At 38.0% G+C, this 27,619-nt stretch overlaps 2 protein-coding genes across 5 annotated transcripts in view; both read left to right on the plus strand.

Moving 5' to 3' along the window:
* LOC121371002 (S-formylglutathione hydrolase-like) overlaps window positions 1-27,619 on the plus strand; it is a 199,906-nt gene that overhangs the window by 39,308 nt on the left and 132,979 nt on the right. The gene's annotated exons all lie outside the window — the stretch shown is intronic.
* Window positions 4,590-11,056, plus strand: LOC121371018 (tripartite motif-containing protein 54-like). Of its 2 annotated transcripts, none has more exons than XM_041496631.1 (3): window positions 4,590-5,282; window positions 6,745-6,812; window positions 8,467-11,056. In XM_041496631.1, the coding sequence occupies exons 1-3, from the start codon at window positions 4,616-4,618 to the stop codon at window positions 8,497-8,499; spliced, it is 768 nt and encodes a 255-aa protein (XP_041352565.1). In that variant the 5' UTR covers window positions 4,590-4,615; the 3' UTR covers window positions 8,500-11,056. The 2 variants fall into 2 exon arrangements, with proteins under 2 accessions (XP_041352565.1, XP_041352574.1); XM_041496640.1 differs by having other exon boundaries at window positions 4,590-5,210.

Here is a 27,619-nt window from a genome sequence, read left to right on the forward strand (position 1 = left end):
GCTCCGACGTCATGATGGAAGATGTCGCGTGTATAGGCGTCGTGGTGAACGTTATGCGGCAAACTGCGTGCAGGAAGTGGACAGATTCGGCGGGGGTAGTGTCATGGTGTGGGCAGCCATCTCACACACTGGCAGAACTGACCTGGTCCACGTGCAGGGCAACCTGAATGCACAGGGCTACATTGACCAGATCCTCCGGCCACACATCGTTCCAGTTATGGCCAACGCCAACGCAGTGTTCCAACATGACAACGCCAGGCCTCACACAGCACGTCTCACAACGACTTTCCTACAGAACAACAACATTAATGTCCTTCCTTGGCCATCGATATCACCGGATTTGAACCCAATTGAGCATCTATGGGACGAGTTGGACCGACGCCTCCGACAGCGACAACCACAGCCCCAGACCCTGCCCGAGCTGGCAGCAGCCTTGCAGGCCGAGTGGGCCACCATCCCCCGGGACGTCATCCGTACTCTGGTTGCTTCAATGGGCAGGCGGTGCCAGGCAGTTGTCAACACACGCGGAGGCCACACCCGGTATTGACTCCAGATGACCTTGACCTTGGTGGTGTGTCCTATCACTTACTCACAATGGACTAGAGTGAATTGTGAACAATCCTGCAACATTTGGTAATTATCGGACTCACCATTCAATAATTAAATCAATTCTCCAAATGTTACGACAATGTGGTTTTGCGTTTCTTCTTTTGAAGAGTATATATATATATATATATATATATATATATACATACATACATACATACACATATATACGGCATATATATATACATGTATATATATATATATATATATATATATATATATATATATATACATATATACATATATACATACATACATACATATATGTTGTGGTATGAAATTACCACGGTACAACATGATTATAGTAAAAAATGACTGGTACGAAACAGCCAAATTACGTACGGAATGACTAGCAAACAACCTGTCTACGAACGTTTCCTGCTCGGTCTAGCTGAACTCTAATTATGTCGGATTACGTTGGAGCACTCACTTAGGGTTTGGAGTCGGTATCTGGATTAAAAATCCCATGCCTCGACTGGGATCCGAACCCAGTACCTACCAGCCTGTAGACCGATGGCCTAACCACGACGCCACCAAGGCCCGTCATATATGTCGGATTACGGCATTGTTTTCTTAGAACTTGTTACGATTAGCCACAATTATGCTATGACCTACTTTTACTTTCGCTTCTTCCGTATTCATTGATTGTATGTTCATAACACAATTGTCACAGTCTTGAACTTCAACTTAACATCAAACAGAAATAAGGTAACGTTCTGTTTTATGTTACAAACAGTAGTTGAGATATAAGTTTTATGCCTTGGTTATTAGCAGGTGTGGATTCAAGGGGAGTGTGCGCTCCATCGAAATTTGAAGTGCCTTGAAAAAACGCAGTCTTTAGTAGATTGATACAATACATTAATTTGTTTTGTGGAGAACAAGTAATACTTGATCGACATGTTTTTCTATGCTGGGGCGTAGCCAGAGAGGAAAAAATACCGAGGAAAACCCAGACGCTGGGGGGGGGGGGGGGGGGCGCGCTGCAGACCCTTAGCGTTGCGGCGTGGGGTTCGGGGAAAATCCAGACGAGGCAAGCGCTTCCACTGCCTCATGCTGGCTACGCCCCATCTATGTTAATGCGCTTTTGAATATTGTAGATGGCTTTTTTCTTCTTTTTTTGACGTTGCACCATAATCCAGAAATGTCCTGCATATCTGCCCCTAACCATAGGGGTCACGGGGTGGGACATCCCTTTCCCTAGCCCGAGTACTCTTGACTGTCAGCAGTGTCGGATTTATTAGGGGGCAAAGGGGCAATTGCCCCCCCCCCCCCCCCCGGCTTCCTTTATAAAAAAATGTAATAATTATAAAATTTAATTTAATTTTTAAAATAATTAACAAAGTGGGGTGGGGGGGCATCAGAAAAAGAAAGACTGGGGGCCCCGGGTGCCGCCCCCCCCCCCCCCATTGCAATTTAATTTTTGTTAATGGAGCCCCCGAACCTGAAGTGCCCCGGGGCCCCAAGGTCTAAATCCGGCCCCGACTATCAGAGAGCTAGACGGACATTTGGAAGCTTATGGCGTTCTTGTAACGCTCTCTGACAGTCCGAGTACTCGGGGCTACCCGTAACCCACTTTCCACTTTCTTCATTTATTTAGCTCTGAAAGCTGGGAATGCTGTATTTGAACACTTCAAATTCAAAATACATTTGGACCCTCAAATGTCGCACCCACAGTCCGTACCCCCCCCCCCCCCCCCCACCCCACACACTCTTTGAAATGCACCCCGCAGGTCTAGTAAACAAGGGGAGGTTTGTAGTTTAATGGCTGGGGTCTCGCTTGAGATATTATGGCTTATGACAAGAGAGAAAATACAGAGAATATTAAATATTAAACAAATTTCTTTTAATGACACATCAGCACATTGTAGGCCTAGTACTACACTAGAGAGAGATTGTGGGGGTTTTTGTTGTTGTTGTTGTTGTTTTTTGGGGGTAGGGGGGTTTGGGTTTTTTGTTTGTTTAACGACACCTCTAGAGCGCAATGATTATTAATCATGGCTATTGGATGTCAAACATTTGGTAATTCTGACTCGTAGTCAATAGAGGAAACCTGCGACATTTTCTTAATGCAGCAAGGGATCTTTTATATGAACTTTCCGACAGACAGGAAAGCACATACCACGGCCTTTGTCCAGTTGTGGTGCACTGGCTGGAACGAGAAAAAATACCCAGTCAGTTGAACGGGATCCACTGAGGTTGTTCGATCGTGCGACGCAAGCACCTCAAGCGAGCGCTCAACCGACTGAGCTAAATTCCGACCCAGAGAGAGATTGAGAAAGACAGACAGAGAGGCTGGCTGCTACTACCGATGACGAACCCAGGGACATTTTATATGCATTTTTCCGACGGAGTGGACTGTATATCACATAGGACACTGGTTGGGATGGAAAAGGGTGGGGTCAGAACCAGAGTCCATCGAGGGTGATCGATGTACGGACTCACAACACATACATTATACCACAAACACACATACGGATATAGGCATGCCACAGACATAATCGTTTAACACGTACACAACCCGAATACAGGCGTACGCATACACAGCCTACACCCATACAACTCGCGCTCACAGACACCGTGATTCATGTACACATACATACCAGTAGAAAATAGATTGTGCAACGGGAAATTAAAGCGCCTTTTGTAATGTGCCTTCGTCTGCGGTGGTAACTAAGTAAACATGTAAACATTAACGAAGTAAACGTGTAGCGACACGTACACAAGTACACACGAATGGTAAGTAAATGTGGTTGCGGTGTCAAAACGTGTGCTAATCAAAGTTAAGATTTGTTTTGTTTAACGACACCACTAGAGCACATTGATTTATTAATCATCGGCTATTGAATGTCAACCATTTGGTAATTCTGACATATAGTCTTAGAGAGGAAACCCGCTACATTTTTCCATTAGTAGCACGGGATCTTTTTTTTTCATCATCCCAGACAGGATAGCACATACCACGGCCTATGATTTATCAGTCGTGGTACACTGGCTGGAACGCGAAATAGCCCAGTGGGCCCACCGACGGGGATCGATCTCAGACCGACCGCACATCAGTCGAGTGCTTTAGCACTAGGCTACGTCCACTACTGGGATGGTGCATACTTATTAAAAAAACTAAAAACGTGCTGCATGATGGGAAAATGTAGCCGGTTTGCTCTCTAAGACTGTATGTCAGGATCAGCAATAGCCAATGATTAATAAATCAATGTGCTTTAGTGGTGTCGTTAAACAAAACAAACTTCTTTAACTATTCTGTAATTAATAATAATGATTACAACGCGTTGTGTTGCACATCATGTGTAATTCTATTACAAAAACTGGTCGAGTTCATGAGATTACCGGAATATTCTAGAACTGGCATATCAGATAAACATTCAAATTTCTCATAGGTTTATACTTAAACGATTACATGCACCAATTGTCGTACACGTTCATATGATGATTGCAATAAAAAGTTTCCTTTATATTGTAGTTGCAGGCAGAAATGGCTATATCATGACTTGGTGAGAATTCGAAACAACACTATAAGACAACGTCATAGTGGGCACAGTGACTATCTTGCGATGGCCGAGAGCGCTGTGGTTCCTATTCTTGAAATTAAAGACGAATTTGCCACTTGTGAAATATGTTTAGAATATTTCGATGAGGGGTACAGATCTCCGCGAATTCTCCCTTGCCACCACACGTTCTGTTGCCAATGTCTGGAGTCGATTTTCAGCAAGTCACAGCAGAGTGTCACATGTCCGAACTGTCGGTTTTCGTGTCCAGTTCAGGACACGGTTAAAGCAGCATTTCCTCAAAACAAAGTAGTGATAAATGTTCTTGAATTTATTACAATGAAAAACAAGATGGTGATATTATGTGCCGCGAGTGTCCAAACAAGTTCAAGGCCACGGTCCGTTGTCTTGACTGTCGGGAATATTTATGCGAATCATGCACGCCTTGTCATGAAAAGTTACCTTTGTTAAAAGGACACAAGACTGTCCTTATATCAGACTTGGTAAGCATGCCTGCCGAGGATTATTTCCAGCAGCAGAACGAGATGTGTAAGAAGCATCAGAACCTAAAGTTGGCTCTCTTCTGCCGGATTTGTTCGACTGCCGTCTGTTCATTGTGTGCTCTTGTTTCCCACAGAGTTCACGATATACTACACCTCGAAGACGTCTATCAAGCAAAGAAAGATCAAATCACAGCAGCTTTAGCTGATTTAAAAACGTCGGAAGAGAAGTCAGAAGTGTACACACGCAGGCTTGCTAAACAGAATAAAACTCTGGGTTACATGAAGAAACGCCTTTTGCAAGATATTGATTCTTCGTACGAAAACTGTATCGCAATGCTTTCCGATACAAAAAAACAACTGAAAGAAGATGTCATTTCAAATGTAGCGGAACAACAGGCTGACAGAAATGAGCAAATGGAGATGGTCGTTCAATGTAATGACAGTAAAACCCAACATTCTCTTTACTGTCAACAGGCTTTGTCGTACGTACAAGCTGTTCACTTTATAGAAATGTCTGAGGATCTTGAGAAGGAAACCAGGAGGCTGGTAGAAATACCTCAACTGCTGGATATGAAGATAGAAGAGGTGAAAGTAGACCTAGGTACCTTTGATCAAGTTTGCAAAATCACAGATAAAACTAATGATGGAATTGTATTTTACAGTAAAGACAAGGGTAAGTTATTTTTATTGTTTAGTTTCAAGCATATTGGACCCAATTTTCAAATATCGGTACCGAACTCTGGGGAAATGCTATCATCCGTGTGTGTCTGTCTGTCTGTGTGTGTGTGTGTGTGTGTGTGTGTGTGTGTGTGTGTGTGTGTGTGTGTGTGTGTAGGAGGTGGGGTTGTAGTTTTGTCCTATAATTCGTGGTTATCATTTCTGTTTATTAGTTTCAGAAGTTATAAGATAAATAATAACAAACATCCATTTTTAACCAGGAAAACTAATATATAGTATATCTATTTTCAAAACAAAGGAGAACATAAAACGTTTTCTCGTTCTGCCTGTGCATGTACGTTGAGCACTAGTTACATATAATGAATCGTGTCGTATCCAGCATATTACACCGATTCAGCTGATAACATATTGAGTTGATACTTATTAACTTCTTACCGGTCCACACTAAAGGGACTATATAAGATTCGTCTCCGTCCGTCTGATTTCTCTCTCCAGCCAGTGCTCCACGACTGGTACATCAAAGACCGTGGTATGTGTTATCTTGTCTATGGGATGGTGCATATAAAATATCCCTTGCTGCTAATCGAAAAGAGTAGCCCATGAAGTGGCGACACTGGGTTTCCTCTTTCAATATCTGTGTGGTCCTAAACCATATGTCCGACGCCATATAACCGTAAATAAAATGTGTTGAGTGCGTCGTTCAATAAAACAGTTCCTTCCTTCCGTCCATCTGTCCCACATTTAGTTCATTTACTTTTTTCCACAATGCCTCAAGATACTAAGCTGACATTTTGTGTACATGTTGGTCATGTGTAGTCACAGACCAAGTGTGACTTTCATGTATATGTTCCCATTTTTGATAGTTATGGCTAGATCATATTTTGACTTTCATGAAATTAATCAAGGATCATAACTTGGAAAAAAAGAAGGAATTTATCCATGGTTGACAGAGTTGTGGCCCTTTAAAGAGACATACCCTAGTTTTCAAAAATTTTAAACACAAAGGCATATTTTTCACCTATACTCTAGTTTCAATCCGTAAAAATGGACACTAAGTTTGGTTAATTTATAAACATATAACAAATTTGGACACAACAGAGTGAAACGAGAGTCTGTGACGTTGAAATACCCTTAAAAATAAACTAAAACGCGACTCCATAACCGTTACTTCTCAGACGCTCGTTCGTTTTTAAAAATATGAAAAATGCATTTTGTGGTATTAGAAACATCAGGATGACCAGAAACATTTTGGTTCTACGGAAATGGATAATCTAAACAATAAAATATAAGTAATGTTTGATTTCAGTGATCATAAACGGTTCTAATAGTGAAAAATAGGCCTTGCCGCCTTAATGCTTAAAAACTAGGGTCTGTTCCTTTAACTTAGGAGATTTGTGGTGCCCTGTGGGGGACATGTATTTCTTTAGCAGCACTCTCAGAATGCTTGTTTATTTCAGATGAGGATGTGATGAAAAAATCCTCTTCAGTGTTGATGGTCAGGCTGGATATTACAGGACACTTCTTTGTAAGTAACAATAACGAGAATCAATCCACATCAGTGGGCCCATTTGGGCCATTTCTCGCTCCAGCCAGTGCACCATGACTGGTATATCAAAGGCCGTGGTATAGGTGAACTCCGTGGTCTAGTGGATAAGCTGCTGAACAATCAAGCTGACGACAGTGGTTCAAATCCCGTCAAAGCTGGCTCACACATTCATTCATCTTTCTCATCTATCACCCTCTGCCTATCATTCTCATTATCTTAATATAAAAAACTGTCCAATTTCTCGCACGATTTCAATCTGTTTCGACCCTTTCTGTCAGTTTCCTCCGACTCTGTCTTCTAAGTTGTCCACACCATCTCCTACCTGTCTCAACTTCCTCCACGGGTACAATCTCTGTGTATTTCCCTGCACCCACCTGGCATCCTCGTCCTCTGCCGCTAATAAAGCTGGTCTGACCCAGGCACTAACTAACGACCGCCGGTAGTAGGGGTGCATAGTAGGTGGTTACAAGTGCCTCTTAACAATGCCAGAAGTAACTACTGAACACTCCCCGAAGTGGTCAGACTAAGCCCACGGCTAAAAGCTGATGGGGAATGGCAGGTGTGTGGCACAGATAGCCACAAGAGACAAGCACCTATCGCGGTTGGAGAGACAAGGACTGGGATGTGGAGGTGGAAAGCGAAAGAAGTTGAAAGATAGGAGGAGTTGCCAGATCGGGAAAAAATGAGATGGAATTCAAAGGAGAGAAAGGAAAGGGGGCAGTGGGAAAAAAAAAGAAGAAAAAAAAAGGCCGTGGTATGTGCTATCCTGTCTGTGTGATGGTGCATATAAAAGATCCCTTGCTGCTAAGTGGCGACAGCGGGTTTCCTCTCTCTATATCTGTGTGGTCCTTAACCATATGTCCGACGCCATATCACTGTATACAAAATGTGTTGAGTGCGCCGTTAAATAAAACATTTCCTTCCTTCCAATAACGAGGTGATTAAAGGCATTGTGTCACTGACCAATTACGTAGTCCCACAGAAAATTATCACTTAGGTGTCATAAGTTGTTGTTTTTTGCTCTAACGTAGCCTACTAGTAATGATTATAACCCCATTTCATTCTCTTAATGCAAATTGAAATATATTTAGTTAAATAGTTTGTTATATTATCATTTATGTTGTTTTACAAGTCCGGTTGATCAAAGGGAAGCGCATTGTCGTAAATTACCGCGTTTGTTTACACTGCGCATACAGAAGTTGGTAGGAGCTCACGTCACTTCGTCCCAAGCTAGATTACCGGACACGACGAAAACGAAACAAAATGGCTGCCCCAGTTAGCAGGAATAATCTCGGGAGCGGGGGCGGTGTGTGTGTGTGTGGGGGTGTGTGTGTGTGTGTATTATTCTTATTCTTCATTTCTTAAAGTGTCAGTATGTGTTGGTGGTCCGGGTATGCATCTTTCCAACACAAAAGGCTCATGTTTGAGTTTATTTCCCTTTAACTGCTTAGATAAGTTATAATTCTAAATTTATTAGAAGGAAAATTTAAGCTTTTAGTGGTACTCTTGACTCTTATGATATTGATCTACATCGACCACTTTCTACACTAGAAATACACATAGAACGTCAAGCATCTGGTGACCAAACATGTATTCATTTATAATTAACATATTTGGTTTTCGTTCGTTTCAGTGCCGACCGTTGAGTTTGACGAGGACAGGTTAAATTGTGATAGATGCAGCATCACTGATGACGGGCAACTGGTCAACGAATTCTTATTATCTACACTTAGTAAAAATGCACCCTCGCCTACATCTAGTGTTGGAAATCTAGTGCCATCTACATCTGGTGTTGAAGCTATACCTTCAAATGCATCTAGCCTTGAAAGTCTAGTGTCATCTACATCTAGCGACGAAACCCCACCCAGACTAACGCGACTGTATGGGACTACATCTAAAACCTGTATCTCCGGTCCTGGCTGTAGGTACTGGCAACTGGACATCAACAACAAGGTTCTCGAATCGGCAGAAATTGGATACGTTGCCGCACAAGCTGGTATTTGTTTTGAAGACGAATGCGACGATGAGATTCAGATTACAGATCAGAAAAATTCTTGGTGCGTCAGCGTGAACAGTTGCGAGTTCCACAACAGGCAGTGTTTTAAGATACACACCCGTTCTACTTGTGTGTACGACAGACCTGTGGCTAATTTCGAACCTAACGCAGTACTGAATCTGTCGGTAGGGTTTCTGTTGGACAGTGACAAAAATACTCTACACATCATTGACGTCAACACCAACAATTGCAAGCTTCTGCACTCCATCACAGGTGTTGGTACATCTAGAGCACTGATACCGGTGTTTGGGGTGTACAACGACACCGATTTTGAAGTCAAATTGAAGTTAGTATCGGATATATATGTGTCGATGGAGAGTAAGCTACTGCAACAGCTATCCTTGTTGATGCAGCCATAAATGTTGACCCATACCACGTCTAGTACGGATAATCAGGTCCGGGTACATAGAGAGAGAGAGAGAGAGAGAGAGAGAGAGAGAGAGAGAGAGAGAGAGAGAGAGAGAGAGAGAGAGAGAGAGAGAGAGAGAGAGAGAGAGAGAGAGAGAGAGAGAGAGAGACTGAGAGAGAGAGAAGAGATGGAGGGAGTGGGGAAAGGGGAAAAGGGCATGAATCAACGATAGTTTCAGTCTTTCTCATAAGCTTGCATTCTAATTACATTTTAAGCATAAATCACAAAGTGAATGTCATCGATGCTGGTTATGCGTAAAATCAATGGCTGCTGCTGTTGATGATGTATTGCAGAGCAAGATAAGAATCATAATGTTCAGAGACAGAAACTTTATTCAATTTCAATTTAGAGAGAGAGACAGAGAGAGAGACTGAGACAGAGAGAGAGAGAGAGAGAGAGAGAGAGAGAGAGAGAGAGAGAGAGAGACTGAGAGGGGGAGGGAGGGGTGAGAGAGAGAGAGAGACAGAGAAACCCAGAGACACACATTTGTAACATTCATTTTGTTGTGTTTTAAAACATTTCGTACAGTTCCGCACCTAGGCAGTGAACATTAAATTGTTAATAATTAAACCTCTTAATAATGTAATAATGTTAATGTCACTCGTAAATAAAAATAAACAGGTGTATTGGCGGAAATAGGCTCATCTTTGTAAGACTGCCGATTTTATTTACATTACTATTCGATAAATTGAAGTTGGGCTATTATAAATTAAATGCTAGATTTTGATTTAATTATTGTTTTCAGAATGGGTGGGGGGGGGGGTGTCAATTTTTTTTTTTTTAAATATCTTTTCAGGACATTGAAAATATCGCACATTTAGCGAACCCCACCCCCCTAAAAAAAAAAACCACAATAAAAAAACCACACACAAAAAAACTATTACCAATAAAACAAATAAATAAAATATTTTTAAAATGGTGGCGGGACTTTATCTTGTTGAAAATCCAGGCTTTATTTTATATTGACCCAATCTTAATTTTTTATGACGTTATTATAACATTAATGAATACTATATATTTCGAGTGAATGTACGACAAATATAACACCCTTCTAGTGAAAAAATATACCATTATTCAGAGGTGGATCTAAGGGGGGGACCAGGGGCCCGCGCCCCCCCCCTTAAATTTTGCGAGTTATAATTTTATTATATATTAATTTTCATCCCCTCCAAACCTCCCCCAAAGTTCCATTAGCATTCCGCCTCATATCATCCCCCCCACCCCCACCCGCCAAATGGATTTTCTGGATCCGCCACTGATAATATACACGAGGAATCACCTGTTAACATTTCTAACAGGGTAGTGTGAAGCTTGAATGTGTGTGTGTGTCGGTGGGTGCGTAGATACGTGTCTAGGAATATGTTAAGTAAGAGGCACATACTATAATCAGAGAGAGGGGGGGGGGGGGCACAAGTACATTTTCTGGTTTATGTATAATTACCAACATTTGTTTTGAAGTAATATACAAGATCGTCTGTAATAAAAGATTAAAATTGGCCGTGACTGCCTGAATTTAAGTCATGAATAAAAATGATTCATTGTTTGAGAAAAGCTGTACATACACCCACCCACTTCCCTTTTACGTTTTGTAATGCATCTTTTGATCACTGTTACGATTCCATAACGGCTTAAAATGTCTGACCGGCCTCGGTGGTGTCGTGGTTAAGCCATCGGACTACAGGCTGGTAGGTAAAGGGTTCGCAGCCCGGTACCGACTCCAACCAAGAGCGAGTTCTTAAGGGTTCAATGGGTAGGTGTAAGGCCACTACACCCTCTTCTCTCTCACTAACCACTAAACAACTAACCCACTGTCCTGGACAGACAGCCCATATGGCTGAGGTGTGTGCCCAGGACAATATGCTTGAACCTAAATTTGATATAAGCACGAAAATAAGTTGAAATGAAATGAATGAACTGTTTGGTCACATTTCCGCTATCGATAGAATGGACATCACCATCAGACCAGTGGTATAAGTTTACCTGATTTTACCTTGTATATTTTAAGATGTTTCCGGCTTTAGATGAACTAAAATAAATATGTCAATATTTGGGTCCATAAAAAAACATATGGAAAAAGTTGATTATTAAACCTAAATCATGTAATAGGTATTCAATGTTTATTAGTTATCAATAAAATTTTGATTTTCGAATACGTTTTTTGTGATCTTTTGTAGACAATTTACTTCTTTTTTTCATTTTAGTGTACTATTTAGTTATTACTTTACAAAATACAACCATACTTGTCGCAGTGGTAGTATTTAATTTAATATTATAAATGTTTTAAACATGTTGTTAGGGGTCGCGCTTCACGGTTTTGTCCTGACAGTTTTACATCTGGTGTACGGTTTTGTCATAGTGCAGTGTTCGGTTTCGTCAATACACAGAATAAGCTATATCCAAGAACAGAGTTAAGACACGAAACATACAGTTACCTGCCACACACACGCACACACACAACACACGCACGCACACACACATTTTACATGGAAGCCATAAACGAATCATCTAATCTGATAATAAATCATTTTACCATCAACGAAAATCAAATTTAAAAGTTTATTTTAATGAAATGAATGAATGAATGTTTAACGACACCCCAGCACGAAAAATACATCGGCTATTGTGTGTCAAACTATGGTAATGCAAATAAATAAAGTGATGATCAACATCAATATAAAAATTCAAGGTTTAAACAAAAACAGTGTAAAGAACTGTGCAAAAATACAAATACAAATATCACAGAATTTTACGGACACTGAATTTTACTCTAAACTTCTATTTGTGCTGTATTGGCCATTCTCAAAGAGAATGTTACACCCCTGCACCACGGTGAGGTTACAGCACGCGCAGGGGTTATTTTAATTAATGCCATCACTAGAGCACGTTAATTTATTCATCGTTCCCTATCGAATATCAAATATTGGATAATTCTGACAGTCTTTAAAAAATCCCACTACATAACAGGCCCGTGGGAACTCGAGAACGGAAATGTATGGGTTCAATTTACCTACTCTATGTAAAGTTACAAATATGGCTGTGCACACCTCCATCCCCGCCCCACTTGAGGTTGTGTCCCCCACTCTAGATATCATTCCTACGGGCCTGAGTAAACGATATTTTACATTCTTAACATTCGGGCAACATGAGCTAGCCTGAACACTTATCACCATGTATTTCCATCAATCTGTCGTGGTGAATTTTATTTGTAGAATGCAAGAAATTGCATTTCTATTTTTCAAAATTTTCTGGGAAAGGATTCCCCGAATCTTTCTAGAGCTGACGTAAACTCGCTACGAAAAGAGTCATTGAACCATTTCAGCTTCTGTTTAAAAAAATAGGCCTACAAAGTCCTACATGGCAAATTGAAAATAGTACATTGCAAAATGATAAAAAAAAATTCTGTCAATATTCCTTGTTTAGCATTATTTGCGATTGTAATAGAAACAAATCATTGATTGCATCATAAATAATTATTTCATTCGATCCAATAATTTAGAAACATAACGACTGGTGTTTATTTACATGTAGGCTATATATTTTTAGCGTATACATAAGTATATAAAATATATATTGTGGAACATGCCAGGCGAATGTTGCCGACAAATTTGCTGTCTTTGAGCAACTCATCCGTCTCTAACGGCCAAATCTAGTCAATTTATTAGATTTTGTGGATTCACCGATTTCCTAAGCTTTTTCTTCGATTTGAAAAGACAGGAATTTAGTCTGTTTACACGGTATAAGCATATTATTTCGATATTCTTGAGTTTTATGTGCAAAGATTGTGTATGGGATCGATTCGTTTCCAGTTAAATCTAAAAGTAACGAAATAAATGATTTTTAATATTTAATATCCAGGAATACAGATTAATCATATTGCACTGGTTTTTTATTATATTAATCTGATATTAGAGTCGGTTGTTTACATTTTTGAAGTTTATTCCTTTTTAGTTTTGTTACATTTTCGGAATTATTTTGAAATTATCTGTCCTAAATCGAAGTTTACCAGTGCTACTGATTAAAAAAAAAAATTGTACATGGTTTATAAGATGCTGAATGCAGTGTCAAGAGTCAAATTGGCTTTCACAAATAAACAGGAGAAAGGCTGCATCGCTTTTAGCTAAAACAATTATTAAAAAAAAAAACCCCAACAACACACAAACAAGAAAACATTCAATATTTTATTTTAAATGAATACACAGAAAAACTAAACAGTATTTTTTTCTTTTTCTTTTTACTATATCTTATGACAAAACCAGACACAGGGTAGTGGACAAAACCGTTGAGTTGATTTTTGACATGCTGTTTATAAACAACCACTACATTCTACAGAATAAACTAAACATTGCCATCATAATTGTATTTTAAAGATTAAAGATTGAATTTTCTTAAACAAAGCTAATAATAATTTTAGTGGCTTATTAAATGGTATAAACTGATGTTAAATGTAAACATACCGGAATTGAAAAGGTAAACCTCACGTTGCAGAAATATATCAAATTTATACAAATATACAACAAATTTTGAAGTTTATTCATGTATACTAATCTGTGTCAAGTGCCTGTGAGTACAAGGCTACATTTTTTTGGCCACCGACCTGGTCTCATTTCATGATTAGCAGAGGTCCCCCCCCCCCCCCCCCCCCCCCCCCCCCCATTAATTTATCGTATACATCAGGTGTGTTTTCTACAAAATATCTAAATATGGTTGCCTGAATAATCCGGCTTGTTGCACAAAAGTAGTGTGTCAGGGTAGGGGGTAGTAGGCCTGGCTTAATTTGTTTCGGTTCATCGAGATATAACGAAAAAAAGTAAGCACCTCTGGACCAATCAGATTGCTGTAAAGTGTATAGACGCAAAGAAAATTTAATTACATACATATAAACAGTCTGGTGACCCAGCAATAATAAAGCTAATGATAAGAATAATGAACGACTAAATATATACATTAAACAAAATAAAATAATTAATAATTATAAGTGCTACAACAACACATATTACTATTATTATTATTATATATATATAGTCAAACCTGTCTTAAGCGGTCACACAAAGGAGTAGATAAAAGTGGCCGCTTAAGACAGGTGGCCGCTGAGTACAGGTTGCCACATATATAGTCTTTAAAACATTTGTTGTTGTTTCTTGTTTTACCGTCTGTACTGCTAATCAACGGATGTGTGCTTCACAGTTGACTATAAATCAACTTTTGACATGTCGTCTCCTTCAGAAATAAAGCAAATGGAATGCATTAAATTAACCATTCTCAACAAGTTTGTTTTCCTTTTCCATTTAATTCTTTAATTCCTACTTCATGCGGTGTATTGTCATAGTAAGTGAATCTATAAATGTCAAGCGTAGCGCCTGCCTAGAGGCAATTAGATGCATTCCAGAGTCATACTTTCTTAATTGATACACAGTAGAGATATAAGGATTGAATGTGTACTAGTATTCCTGAAGGTGTCAAGATCGGTTATTTGCTGCACCTTATTGCTGTTGTTAATAGTAAAACTTTACTGTGGCTGCTTAATACAGGTATTTTTGCAATTTGGGATCCGATTTAGGTGGCCGCTGACCGCGTTAGACAAGTGACCGCTTATTACAGGTGCATTTACATTATAAATCATTTGGAAGGGGAAAAAAAATGGCCGCTTAAAGAAGGTGACCGCTGAGTACAGGTGGCCGCTAGGACAGGTTTGACTAATATATATATACATATTATACTTATAAGTATACAACCACTACCATGTATACTCAAAGGCAAAGGTTATTGTGACATGGATTGTTTGGAGTAATAAATTTGTGAATGGATTTATGGATGTAAATCACAGAAAATGTGCATGAAACAACTCAAAGAAGTGAGGTTACAGCACGCGCAGGGGAAATATACAGTTAGTTCCGTAGGAAAACGATTCAGTTTACAATGGACATAACCGTATGGAGTTTTTAGATTTGCGGGTGTTAAATATTGTCTATTTGATGCCCGCAAATGTTTAATTTTTGACATTTTCGGGATCAAATAGACAATAAAACCACAAATTTAAAATCTCCATATGGTTATCTCCTAATTCAAGTCCACAAAAACACCATATGGCACTTATGGCAACGATATCAACAAAACAGCCAGGTCAGAGACCGTCCAAGTAGCGGCCGACCACCCATGCCAACTCCTCGCCAAGACACATGGATCCGAACCACGCATCTGCGAAACAGGTTCCAGCCATCAACCCTCACAGCCTGTAGCATCCCTTTCTCCAGCGTTTAGTCGCCTCAATGAGACGAGGGTGCCAGGCCTGTATCAATGCTCAAGGTGGATACACTCGCTACTGACTGTGTGAACTTCGCTCTGGACCCCCTCTAGTGATGTGACTCATTTGTATATGGCAGGTGCAGCCCTTTTTATGGACTATTGCTCGTTTCCGTACCTTCTGATATTTCTTTTTCCATGTTATAACGTTTCATACATGGCAGTAAAAACTTATCATCAATTATCTTTGTCTGTTGTGTTTCACAATAACGTTTGCCTTTTAGTATACATCAGCATTTGTAACAGAAAATATATTCTTATGGGTGTACAATCCTTACCATCTACATATTTAACAGAACATATATATGTATGTGTGTACATCATCATCTCTAACAGAAAACGTATGTTTACATCAATACTACGTACATTGTACATCATCATCTCTAACATTGGTACACTGTACATCATCATCTCTAACAGAAAACGTATGTTTACATCAATACTACGTACATTGTACATCATCATCATCTCTAACAGAAAACGTATGTTTACATCAATACTACGTACATTGTACATCATCACCTCTAACATTGGTACATTGTAAATCATCATCTGTAACAGAAAACGTATGTTTACATCAATACTACGTACATTGTACATCATCATCTCTAACATTGGTACATTGTACATCATCATCTCTAACAGAAAACGTATATTTACATCAATACTACGTATATCACCATCTCTAACAAACATTATATATTTACACCAATATCACGTACATTATTCATCATCATCTCTAACAGAAAACATATGTTTACATCAATACTACGTACATTGTACATCATCATCTCTAACATTAGTACATCATCATCTCTAACAGAAAACATATGTTTACATCAATACTACGTACATTGTACATCATCATCTCTAACACTGGTACATTGTACATCATCGTTTCTAACAGAAAACATGTTTACACCAATACTACGTACACTGTACACCATCATCTGTAACAGAAAACGTATGTTTACATCAATACTACGTACATTGTACATCATCATCTCTAACATTGGTACATTGTACATCATCATCTGTAACAGAAAACGTATATTTACATCAATACTACGTACATCACCATCTCTAACAAACATTATATATTTACACCAATATCACGTACATTATTCATCATCATCTCTAACAGAAAACATATGTTTACATCAATACTACGTACATTGTACATCATCATCTCTAACATTGGTACATTATTCATCATCATCTCTAACAGAAAACGTATGTTTACATCAATACTAAGTACATTGTACATCATCATCTCTACCATTAGTACATCATCATCTCTAACAGAAAACATATGTTTACATCAATACTACGTACATTGTACATCATCATCTCTAACACTGGTACATTGTACATCATCATTTCTAACAGAAAACATGTTTACACCAATACTACGTACACTGTACACCATCATCTCTAACAGAATACGTACGTTTACATCAATACTACGTACATTGTACATCATCATCTCTAACATTGGTACATTGTACATCACCATCTCTAACAGAAAACGTATGTTTACATCAATACTACGTACATTGTACATCATCATCTCTAACAGAAAACACATGTTTACACCAATACTACGTATATCACCATCTCTAACAAACATTATATATTTACACTAATATCATGTACATTGTACATCATCTCTAACAGAAAATGTATGTTTACACCAATACCACGTACATTGTACTTCATCATCTCTAACAGAAAACGTATGTTTACACCAATACTACGTACATTGTACATCACCATCTCTAACAGAAAACGTATGTTTACATCAATACTACGTACATTGTACATCATCATCTCTAACATTGGTACATTATTCATCATCATCTCTAACAGAAAATGTATGTTTACACCAATACTACGTACATTGTACTTCATCATCTCTAACAGAAAATGTATGTTTACACCAATACTACGTACATTGTACATCATCATCTCTAACATTGGTACATTATTCATCATCATCTCTAAAACAAAACGTATGTTTACACCAATACTACGTACATTGTACTTCATCATCTCTAACAGAAAATGTATGTTTACACCAATACTACGTACATTGTACTTCATCACCTCTAACAGAAAATGTATGTTTACACCAATACTACGTACACTGTACATCATCATCTCTAACAGAAAACATATGTTTACATCAATACTACATACATTGTACTTCATCATCTCTAACAGAAAATGTATGTTTACACCAATACTACGTACATTGTACATCATCATCTCTAACATTGGTACATTATTCATCATCATCTCTAAAACAAAACGTATGTTTACACCAATACTACGTACATTGTACTTCATCATCTCTAACAGAAAATGTATGTTTACACCAATACCACGTACATTGTACTTCATCATCTCTAACAGAAAACGTATGTTTACATCAATACTACGTACATTGTACATCATCATCTCTAACATTGGTACATTATTCATCATCATCTCTAAAACAAAATGTATGTTTACACCAATACTACGTACATTGTACATCATCATCTCTAACAGAAAATGTATGTTTACACCAATACTACGTACATTGTACATCATCATCTCTAACAGAAAACGTATGTTTACACCAATACCACGTACATTGTACATCATCATCTCTAACAGAAAACGTATGTTTATATTAATACCACGTACATTGTACATCATCATCTCTGACAGAAAATGTATGTTTACACCAATACCATGTACATTGTACATCATCATCTCTAACAGAAAACGTATGTTTACATCAATACTACGTACATCACCATCTCGAACAAACATTATATATTTACACCAATATCACGTACATTATTCATCATCATCTCTAACAGAAAACGTATGTTTACATCAATACTACGTACATTGTACATCATCATCGCTAACATTGGTGCATTGTACATCACCATCTTTAACAGAAAACGTATGTTTACATCAATACTACGTACATCATCATCTCTAACAAACATTATATATTTACACCAATACCACGTACGTCATCATGTCTAAAAAAATATACGGACGTCCAAAAGAAACTATACTAAACTCTGAGATTACTGAAGAAAATATAAAATATGTTGACTGTTTAAAATAAACATGTATATATTCATGAGAATGGTCTTTTTGGCATGTCGTGAACAACATTTCATGCCATAAAAGCACAAACATACTTGATCACCATTTTATTTCCTTCATCCAAATTATAAAGGAATTTAATCCAATGTTTTTTCCTATAGTTTCTTCTGAACTAGATGTGGGGCATTGGTTGGGATGGTTTTCTCGCTCCAGCCAGTGCACCGCGATTGGTACATCAAAGGCCGTGGTATGTGCTATCTTGTCTATGGGGTGGTGCATATAAAAGATCCCTTGCTGCTAATCAAAACGAGTAGCCCATGAAGTGGCGATGGTGGGTTTCCTCCCCCAATATCTGTGTGGTCCTTAACCATATCTCCGACGCCATATAACCGTAAATTAAATGTGTAGAGTGCGTCGTTAAATACAACATTTCATATTTCCTATTCCTGGTTGAGATGGGAACAAACCCAATGAATATCACAAATAAATACCACTAGCAAGTCATACAATGTGGTGTTGTCACAAATAAATACCACTAGCAAGTCATACAATGTAGTGTTGTCACGAATAAATACCACTAGCAAGTCGTACAATGTAGTGTTGTCACGAATAAATTTCAATATCAATATGCATAGTATGAATGAATGAATTAATGAAGGAATATTTAATGACACCCCTGCACAAAAAATCCATCATTCATTGGGTGTCGAACTATGATAAATGCATAAATTAATGAATGTTTAACGACACCCCATTGCAAAAGATACATATCGACTACTGGATGTAAGATAAGACAAGTATATGGAAATATATTTATGTTAAGAATAAAATTCATATAATTATGTAAAACCAGTGTAAAGATCTGTGTGGAAAAGTACAATACAATAAAACAAAATATCAAGGTCAGTACATTTTTAAACTTTGAATAGATATCAAAGTGTTTTCTAAATTTTAAAATTAATTATGGGTGGAATTTAAAAGATTCCAAAACATTTCTGTTGCCAAATATATTGTTTCTCGTTGGCTCACTGTTTGTGTACACCGACAATGTTCACACTAACGACACATTCAACACATTTTATGTATGGTTATATGGCATTGGACATATATGGTTATATGGACCACACATATATTGAGAGAGGAAACCCGCTTTCACCACTTCATGGGCTACTCTCTTCAATTAGCAGCAACGGATGTGTTATATGCACCATCCTACAAACAGGATAACACATACCACGACCTTTGATATACCAGTCGTGGTGCACTGGCTGGAACTAGAAATAACCTAATGGGCCCACCAACGAGGATTGATCCCAGATGGATAACGCATCAAGCGAATGCTTTACCACTGGACTATGTCCCTCCCCTTATAATAAATGATTTCCATGTATCCCAAGAGCCTGAGATGAAGTCCACACAGTAATCGAGATCCATCACAGTGACCGAAGTTTGTTTTGTTTAACGACACCACTGGAGCACATTGATTAATTGATCATCGGCTATTGGATGTCAAACATTTGGTAATTCTGACATATAGTCATCAGAGAAAACCCGCTACAGTTTTTGTTTCTAATGCAGCAATGGATCTTTTATATGCACGTTCCCACAGACAGGATAGAACATACCACAGCCTTTGATATACCAGTCATGGTGCACTGGTTGAAACGAGAAATAGCCCAATGGTATGTTTACATCAATACCACGTACATTGTACATCATCATCTCTAACAGAAAACGTATGTTTACACCAATACATTGTACATCATCATCTCTAACAGAAAACGTATGTTTACACCAATACTACATACATTGTACATCATCATCTCTAACAGAAAACGTATGTTTACATCAATACTACGTACATCATCATCTCTAACAGAAAACGTATGTTTACACCAATACTACATACATTGTACATCATCATCTCTAACAGAAAACGTATGTTTACACCAATACTACATACATTGTACATCATCATCTCTAACAGAAAACGTATGTTTACACCAATACTACATACATTGTACATCATCATCTCTAACAGAAAACGTATGTTTACATCAATACTACGTACATCATCATCTCTAACAGAAAACGTATGTTTACACCAATACTACATACATTGTACATCATCATCTCTAACAGAAAACGTATGTTTACACCAATACTACATACATTGTACATCATCATCTCTAACAGAAAACGTATGTTTACACCAATACTACATACATTGTACATCATCATCTCTAACAGAAAACGTATGTTTACATCAATACTACGTACATCATCATCTCTAACAGAAAACGTATGTTTACACCAATACTACATACATTGTACATCATCATCTCTAACAGAAAACGTATGTTTACACCAATACTACATACATTGTACATCATCATCTCTAACAGAAAACGTATGTTTACACCAATACTACATACATTGTACATCATCATCTCTAACAGAAAACGTATGTTTACACCAATACTACATACATTATTCATCATCATCTCTAACAGAAAACATATGTTTACACCAATACCACGCACATTGTACATCACCATCTCTAAAAGAAAACGTATGTTTACATCAATACTACGTACATCATCATCTCTAACAGAAAACGTATGTTTACATCAATACCACGTACATTGTACATCATCATATCTAACAGAAAACGTATGTTTACATCAATACTATGTACATCACCATCTCTAACAAACATTATATATTTACACCAATATCACGTACGTTATTCATCATCATCTCTAACAGAAAACGTATGTTTACATCAATACTACGTACATCATCATCTCTAACAAACATTATATATTTACACCAATACCACGTACATCATCATGTCTAAAAAAAATATACTGACGTCCAAAAGAAACTATACTAAACTCTGAGATTACTGAAGAAAATATAAAATATGTTGATTGTTTAAAATAAACATGTATATATTCATGAGAATGGTCTTTTTGGCATGTCGTGAACAACATTTCATGCCATAAAAGCACAAACATACTTGACCACTATTTTATTTCATTCATCCAAATTATAAAGGAATTTAATCCAATGTTTCTTCCTATAGTTTCTTCTGAACTAGATGTGGGGCATTGGTTGGGATGGTTTTCTCGCTCCAGCCAGTGCACCGCGATTGGTACATCAAAGGCCATGGTATGTGCTATCCTGTCTATGGGGTGGTGCATATTAAAGATCCCTTGCTGCTAATCAAAACGAGTAGCCCATGAAGTGGCGACGGCGGGTTTCCTCCCTCAATATCTGTGTGGTCCTTAACCATATCTCCGACGCCATATAACCGTAAATTAAATGTGTAGAGTGTGTCGTTAAATATAACATTTCATATTTCCTATTCCTGGTTGAGATGGGAACAAACCCAATGAATATCACAAATAAATACCACTAGCAAGTCATACAATGTGGTGTTGTCACAAATAAATACCACTAGCAAGTCATACAATGTAGTGTTGTCACGAATAAATACCACTAGCAAGTCGTACAATGTAGTGTTGTCACGAATAAATTTCAATATCAATATGCATAGTATGAATGAATGAATTAATGAAGGAATATTTAATGACACCCCTGCACAAAAAATCCATCATTCATTGGGTGTCGAACTATGATAAATGCATAAATTAATGAATGTTTAACGACACCCCATTGCAAAAGATACATATCGACTACTGGATGTAAGATAAGACAAGTATATGGAAATATATTTATGTTAAGAATAAAATTCATATAATTATGTAAAACCAGTGTAAAGATCTGTGTGGAAAAGTACAATACAATAAAACAAAATATCAAGGTCAGTACATTTTTAAACTTTGAATAGATATCAAAGTGTTTTCTAAATTTTAAAATTAATTATGGGTGGAATTTAAAAGATTCCAAAACATTTCTGTTGCCAAATATATTGTTTCTCGTTGGCTCACTGTTTGTGTACACCGACAATGTTCACACTAACGACACATTCAACACATTTTATGTATGGTTATATGGCATTGGACATATATGGTTATATGGACCACACATATATTGAGAGAGGAAACCCGCTTTCACCACTTCATGGGCTACTCTCTTCAATTAGCAGCAACGGATGTGTTATATGCACCATCCTACAAACAGGATAACACATACCACGACCTTTGATATACCAGTCGTGGTGCACTGGCTGGAACTAGAAATAACCTAATGGGCCCACCAACGAGGATTGATCCCAGATGGATAACGCATCAAGCGAATGCTTTACCACTGGACTATGTCCCTCCCCTTATAATAAATGATTTCCATGTATCCCAAGAGCCTGAGATGAAGTCCACACAGTAATCGAGATCCATCACAGTGACCGAAGTTTGTTTTGTTTAACGACACCACTGGAGCACATTGATTAATTGATCATCGGCTATTGGATGTCAAACATTTGGTAATTCTGACATATAGTCATCAGAGAAAACCCGCTACAGTTTTTGTTTCTAATGCAGCAATGGATCTTTTATATGCACGTTCCCACAGACAGGATAGAACATACCACAGCCTTTGATATACCAGTCATGGTGCACTGGCTGAAACGAGAAATAGCCCAATGGGCCCGTCGACGGGGATCGATCCCAAACCGACCGCGCATCAAACGAGCGCTTTGCCACTGGGCTACGTCCTGCCCCACAGTGACCGAATGTAGAGTTGAACCCACCATGATGTGATCCTCACCTCCGGACGCACTCATGCATAGTCAAATATTCAAGTATTGTCATAATTTGTAATATATTCAAACGTTTTCATAGCCATTTCCGTTGTGGTCAGCGACATATTCTATAATTGCCACAGACTAGAAATTTACATTGTACAATCAATAATTTCTAACACCCATAAATTTTACTATGAACAGTAATACATCCAACAACTGCCACAAATGTACTATATACTGTACAGTCACAATTTAGTTTTCACATGTACAAGCATACACTGTAGAACTGTCAAGCTTTAGTTTGCCTATAGACAATAATATATTATAGAATGGTTAAAATTAACCGTATTAACAATGATACATTCTGGAAGTGTTACCCAGTTGTTTCACAGTACACAGGCGATTTATGAAATTACGTATATACAACATTGAAATTTGTACAAAATATGTATTACATTGTCAGACTGTGGTTACAATTTTATTTTAATACATCGTTCAATTTAACAGTGGTGCATGATATAACATTTAATGTCAAAAATGCTATATCTTTTAAAAAGCTATCCATCGATTATCGTTTTTTAATATATTCAGTAGATCTTGGGCAACTTCTAAATGGTATATGGAATTTTTGGACATTACATTTTGTATTATGCACCGTGTTAAACGTCAGCAGTATATTCACAGTGAAATTGTAACCTCTTGTGCTAGTTTTGATTTATTAAACTAATCTTAGAGTGGCAGTCCTCTTTATGGGTGTGTAAGGTTGAATTCTCCAATAAAGGATCTCCTCAATAGTGACTGTCCTCCTCTAGATGAAACACTAGACAGAGATTCCTTGGAATCAACCACTATTTTGCCAAATACCCATTCCACTCTGGATTATGCAGAGATAGGGCTTTGATAATGGATAACTGTTTTGTCGTTCAAATGGACAATGTAAAAACCTTCAATGTTCGGTGATATGTACGTCTGCTGCTATTCAACTTTAAAAAAGTGGAACGGTTGTGTTTTTTGTTTATGAATCATCCGATATATTCTAGAATCATAGAGTTTCAATACATGCGCAGTAATGACATAATGCACAAGCATGAAATTTAGTTTCATCACACAAGGAACCCTGTTCTAACAACTAAGTTACTCAGTGATTACAGTTTTAAATGACAAATATTGTTAAATTTGTCATATGGGTCAATTTAACATCTCTACACACAAGAGCCAAACTTCTTCGTCAACAGAGAAATTATTTTGAAGCATTTAGCTTTAACGGCCTCATCATCCAAGCATTCCACTTTGCTATCAATGAGATCAGAAGGAGTGACTCCAGCATTGTTTTTAATGTCCACAGCGCCCGACTCTACCAATGTCTCTACAGCCTCAACATGTAACCTATCCACAGCATAATGCAGCACAGAGTTACCATCATTGTCTACAAGTGAGACATGAGCACCTCTCTTTAACAGAAGCTTGAGGTTTTCAAGCTGATAATACACCACACACACGTGCAATGCTGTCTGCCCTGCCTTGTTTTGAGCATCAATATCACAGTCGTTCTCAAGTAACCAATCTCCTGTATTATCTTCCAGGAATGGATCATCCTCCGGAATGTCATCATCAAGGAAATCATACATGTCGCCATCATCATCATAGAATTGGCATTCTGGCTCTGGTTTGTCATATTTACTGTATCTGGTGTATGTATCACATGTATTTTCCGCTATGTCTTCAAAAAGCATGGTCATATATAATGGGTTGTTATAGCTAATCTCCATTCGTTTCTCTGGTTTGTAATGTGGATTATCGCATAACAAATAATCAATACAAGTTTGTGTAATACCACTTTGTGAACATGCACATTCTAAATCATACCGCATTGCAACATGGAGCGGAGTGTTACCAGAGTTTGTGAGAGCATTCACATCCCCACCTTTGTCTAGAAGTACCTGTAGGATGGCTGTCAAGTGAAGTCCTGCTGCAATGTGCATTGCTGTGACACTACCATAATTAGGATCTGCACCCGTTTCTAGTAATAATTTCACAACCTCAACCTGTCCAGAGAAACATGCACCAATCAATGATGTGTATTTTTCTGTTTCAGTAAGTGCTCTTTTTTCTACAAGGTAACGGACTATTTCCAATGAACCGTCTTGTGCAGCATTGTCAACTGGACTCTTTCCAAACTGATCTTGCATATTTATCTGTGCATCTTTTTCGACTAGATATCTTACCATTTTTAATGACCTGTAATATACAGCATTGTGAAGTGGTGTGTTTCCACTTTCATCTTGTATATTTACTGTGCCTTCCTTTTTAACAAGATAGCTTGCAATTTCTACTGTGTGTTTTGCAGCTAGGTGGAGTGGTGTTTTCCCCCATTGATTTTTAATGCTTACTTGAGCTTTGTTCTCTACAAGGTACCTTACAATTTCTAAAGACCCTTTTTCTGCAGCATAGTGAAGCGCAGTGTCCCTACTTTTATTTTGTAGGTTTACATCTGCTCTCTTTTTTATAAGGTAATCTACAATTTCTAATGTATTGCTTTCTGCAGCTATGTGAAGTGGAGTGTTTCCATCTTTATCTTGCAGGTTTACATGTGCTACTTTTTCAACAAGGCAACATACGATTTCTAAGTTATATTTTGCAGCAAAGTGGACTGGAGTTTTCCCTTTTTTATCTTTTATGCTTACTTCTGCTCCGTGTTCTACAAGGCAGCTTACACTATCTACAGACGCGCATTGTACAGCAATGTGAAGAGCAGTTTCCAATCTTCTAGTTTGTTGGTTTACATCTGCTCCTTCCTCTAGCAGAAATCTCAACATCTTCATTGATCGGCAGTTTTGTGCAGCTAAGTGAAGTGCAGTGTATCCATTACTATCCTGTTGGTTTACTTGTGCTTTATTTTTAACAAGGTAACATACAATGTTTAAGCCCATGTTTGCTGCAGCAAAGTGGAGTGGGGTTCTCTTATATGTGTCTAGTGAATGTACATTGGCTCCTTGTCCTACAAGGTAGCTTACCATTTCCATTGATCCATTTTGTGCAGCACAGTGAAGTGCTGTGACTCCATTTTTACATTGTTTATTTACTTGAGCACCTTCCTGAAGAAGGTAGCTTACAATTTCCATTGATCCATTTTCTACAGCACGGTGAAGTGCAGTGACTCCGTCTTTACATTGTTCATTTACTTCAGCACCTTTCTGAACAAGGTAGCTTACAATTTCCATTGATCCGTTTTGTGCAGCATGGTGAAGTGCCGTGACTCCGTCTTTACATTGTTTATGTACTTCAGCACCTTCGTGAACAAGGTAGCTTACAATTTCCATTGATCCATTTTGTGCAGCAATATGAAGTGCAGTGAATCCACTTATATTTTGAAGGTTAATTTGTGCTCCTTTTTTCATAAGGTAACTTACCATTTCTAATTTCCACTTTGCAGCCAAATGTAGTGGAGAGTTTAGATGGTCATCTACAGAATTCGATTCGCCCCCTTTTTCCAGTAATACTTGTACCATATCGGATCGATTTAATAATGCTGCTACATGCAGTGCAGTATGTTTTCTTTTATTAACAGCATTGATATCACACCCATGATCTAACAAGATATTCAGGGATTCCAAACATCCACCTCTGACAACATGATGTAAGAGAGTTTCATCTCCACTTACTGTATTCAGTAAAACTGGATCAATGTTAACAATTTCTTTTAAAATACTGGCATTGTCATACCGTAATGCAAATATAAGGGCACCATTAGACGTGCATAGTTCTGTATACATAGATAACTTTTTTAAGAGACTGACTACAGCTTCTGCTGGCAAACGTCTGTCAACAAATTTATCAAACAAACCAACAAGTAGCCGTCTGACAGCTTCATCAAGGATTTGGACACTGTTCTCCATTCCACTGATTTTATCAATCAAGAGATTTGATATTTGTTCATTTCCTACCCTAAGAGCTAGAAACATTAGGTGTCCTAAGTTTTCGACATGCAGGTCATGTTTGTCCTTGAACAGACTGGACAGGATTGACACATCATCTGTGTCTGACACAGCAGCTGCAGTAAATGAATCATGTGTAGGTACCACACCACCGTTTAGTAAAATGTCAACTACTTCAGCATTCCCCTTTAGACATGCAGCTTTCAAAAGGTCCTGTTGATTTTCAGAAACACTGGAATCAAGTTTAACAAGATTGGTTGCCAAATA

The sequence above is a fragment of the Gigantopelta aegis genome, chromosome 1 (assembly GCF_016097555.1).
Source record: "Gigantopelta aegis isolate Gae_Host chromosome 1, Gae_host_genome, whole genome shotgun sequence".
NCBI lineage: Eukaryota > Metazoa > Mollusca > Gastropoda > Neomphalida > Peltospiridae > Gigantopelta > Gigantopelta aegis.

Excerpts from the sequence above, each read along its gene's own strand:
- LOC121371018 (XM_041496631.1), top strand. The coding sequence starts at position 4,616 with ATGCCTGCCGAGGATTATTTCCAGCAGCAGAACGAGATGTGTAAGAAG. Across the intron at positions 5,283-6,744 it reads ATTTTACAGTAAAGACAAGG|ATGAGGATGTGATGAAAAAA; the intron begins GTAAGTTATTTT and ends TGTTTATTTCAG. Across the intron at positions 6,813-8,466 it reads ATATTACAGGACACTTCTTT|TGCCGACCGTTGAGTTTGAC; the intron begins GTAAGTAACAAT and ends CGTTCGTTTCAG.